The sequence below is a fragment of the Saccostrea cucullata genome, unplaced genomic scaffold, assembly GCF_032062105.1.
Source record: "Saccostrea cucullata isolate Sc308-1 unplaced genomic scaffold, CSIRO_AGI_Scuc_v1 ctg3525, whole genome shotgun sequence".
NCBI classification, from domain to species: Eukaryota; Metazoa; Mollusca; class Bivalvia; order Ostreida; family Ostreidae; genus Saccostrea; species Saccostrea cuccullata.
In genome coordinates this window covers 30,395-33,270 of record NW_026935739.1, presented here as the reverse complement: position 1 = coordinate 33,270, position 2,876 = coordinate 30,395, and the positions used below count along the sequence as shown (strand labels likewise).

Sequence of the window (2,876 nt, the reverse complement as noted above, 5' to 3'; positions counted from 1 at the left end):
TAGTTAAACGTTTTTTGTTTATTGAAATTGTACAATATTCCAATGATAAAATGTTAAGAAGCATACACATGAAGATTCAATGCATATATATAACAAGTTTTTTAGTTGATGATCTTTAAAAAAATAATTCATTAAATACATGTCACGCTTGAATGGAAGTTATGATTGAAAACGGAAAAAAAATTATAAAGAGAAGATAATTCCTGAGCTCCTTAATATGAATGTATTTCATATCTCCACTTTTTTCCAATACTCAAGGGCAAATGTGATCAACAAGGCAGCTTACCGGATCTGAAGTTAATATATCCAGGATTTCAACAAGAATACACAAAGCTCACGGCGGGTACTACCGGTCGACAGATGAAGTGTACTCCCCGAAGGCAGTCTAAGCTCAACTGATAGGTATGTAAGAGATATGGGTATCATAATGGTCGATAGTTATCATGGTTATGGCTGTTGTATTTCATTGTGATATATGAATGCTTATGTTCATTTGTGAATAAAACACTTGGTAGCACCCTCCCTGCATAATGTGCGCTGTTATTACTTCTTTCTGCACTTTATTGTTTAAGAAGTGGACAAAAGATGAGAAGGATAATAAAATCTTTCTATTATGGAGGGTCTTGAACAGCGACTGTTATATCATACACTGAATTAAACTAGAGGTATTGTGAGCAATGAGCTCAGTAAATGATATCCCCGCCTCCCATATGTGTCCATGTTTTGCTATGGGAAACCCAAAATATGTGTCGGATAAAAAAGGAGGTCACAATGGCAATATGTAATAAAGATTCTGTAAAAGTTTCATCAAATTTCATTCAGTGGTAATAGAGGAGTTGTGGACGGGTACCCAAGAGCGTAACAGACGGACGGACGGTCATCCCGATTACAGTATACCGTCCCGCTTTTCAAGCGGGGGTATAAAAAACGAAGCTTTGGTATTTCTTAAAAAATACAATCTGTGCATGTGATACTAGTAAAATATTTTTATCTCTGTTATGGAAATGCAATTACAATTGGGAATTATTTCTTAGTAATTTTAAACATCTGACATACCTATACATTAAAATTCTTATGATTTTCAGGTAAAAGTGAAATATGGCTGAGGGTGGCATTGGTTTATCCGCAGTTTTGTGTGAACTCTGTGAAAACGAACCGGCACAGTCCTTCTGTCGTACTTGCAGTGGAAATCTGTGTGATAAGTGCACTACAGAACACAAAAGTAAGAAGATTTTCTACCGCCACGATGTTGTCAAAATGACGCTGACAAGACAAATAGAAAAAGATGGATATGAGTATTGCATCGAGCATCCAGAGAGCAAATATGAATTGTGTTGTCATGAATGTACCACGCCAGTGTGTACAAAATGCATAGCTGGACTTCACAATGGTCACAAAGTGACTGATATTTCTAGTGCTTACATTGAGGCTAAAGGCAAAATAACATCAAGAGTAGAAAGAATGGAAACATCTCACTATGCAAAGCACAGGGAACAGCTAGATGATCTTGACAATATTTTAAGTGACATTAACAAACAGACAAACGACGTTGAACAAGCTGTTTTAAGCCGATCAAAAGAACTTGCAGACCTTGTTCATGGAATTGAGAAAGAGGTTTTACAGAAAATATCTAAGGAGAAAGAAGATGCCATCAAATTTATCATATCTTATAAAGAAGACGTTACGGAACATCTCTCTTCTTTACGAAAGCTCCAGAATACGTTGTTACAAGATAGAGACTCCAAATGTATGACAGACCTGATTTTGTACACGAGGAACAATCTCGAGGTTTCCAGTGATGATAAAGAATTTCTGAAATTGTATTTCAAACCAGCTGTAATCAATGTTACAAAGCAATTCCCGGATGAATTAAGACATTTGTTTGGCTTGTACCTTCCTTCTACGATGGTAGTACAGGGAAGAAAACAAATCATAAAGTCAGCAAAAGAAGTAGCAAGATTTAAATCTGCAGTTAAGCAGCCAATGGGTTTAGCCTGTTCTAGATTACATGACCTCACTTGGATTCGTGGAAATGAAGCTGAAATAAAGAAAGTGGACATACAAGGTAATGAAAAGGCTACTGTCAAGACTCTCACAAAACTAGGGCGCCCCTCAGGTCTTATCGAGTTAGACGACGGGCGTATCTTTTTCAGTGATATTGAAAATAAAACGGTGAAAATGTTATCCAAAGATTTGCAGGAAAAAGCAGCCATAAAATTTGATTGGTATCCGATGGGACTGTGCATCAGTCAAAGCTGTCACCTTCTCGTTTGCGTTGCTTTTCTACCATGGCAAGCCACAGACGCTTCTGACCGTGGAAAGGTTTTGCGAATGACCTACGAGGGTGTAACACTGCAGGAAATAATGAAAGAGGGCGACGAAAAACACTTGTATAGCAGACCTATTTGTATTTCCACAAATATCAACCAAGATATTTGTGTATCAGATGTCAACAAACATTCTATTGTCGTTGTTGATAGAACTGGCCTCTTTAGATTTGCCTACAGTGGTGGGGGCTTTTATGAGAATAGAGAAGATTTTAAACCTACGGAACTAGATAACGACAGTATAGGGAACATTGCTGCTTCGGACTTAAGAAACAATTTGGTTCATTTACTGGACATTGATGGTAATCTTTTAAAGTATGTGCTAACCACAATGGACGGTATATCTGAGCCAAGGGGTTTAAAAGTTGACAACGAAGACAGAATTTGGATAACAGAAATGGAAACTGGATACGTGAAAATATTCGAATACTTGAATTAGCTTCATTTTTTACCGGGCATTGGTGAAAGCAATGTCGTGGCTGTAGGCATCACGATCGCCTTTCTTACTATAAATAGCTCCATAGAAAAACCAAACAGCATCAAAGCAGA

General features: G+C 37.3%; 1 protein-coding gene across 2 annotated transcripts; it reads left to right on the top strand.

The window, feature by feature from the left end:
* The first annotated feature begins 274 nt into the window (after positions 1–274).
* Positions 275–2,876, top strand: LOC134243659 (uncharacterized). Of its 2 annotated transcripts, none has more exons than XM_062725899.1 (2): positions 275–402; positions 1,086–2,876. In XM_062725899.1, exon 2 carries the CDS (start codon positions 1,099–1,101, stop codon positions 2,764–2,766), a length of 1,668 nt encoding a protein of 555 aa, XP_062581883.1. In that variant the 5' UTR covers positions 275–402; positions 1,086–1,098; the 3' UTR covers positions 2,767–2,876. The 2 variants fall into 2 exon arrangements, with proteins under 2 accessions (XP_062581883.1, XP_062581882.1); XM_062725898.1 differs by having other exon boundaries at positions 309–406.

What these genes read in the sequence shown, in the direction of transcription:
- LOC134243659 (XM_062725899.1), top strand. Translation starts at nt 1,099, where the DNA reads ATGGCTGAGGGTGGCATTGGTTTATCCGCAGTTTTGTGTGAACTCTGT.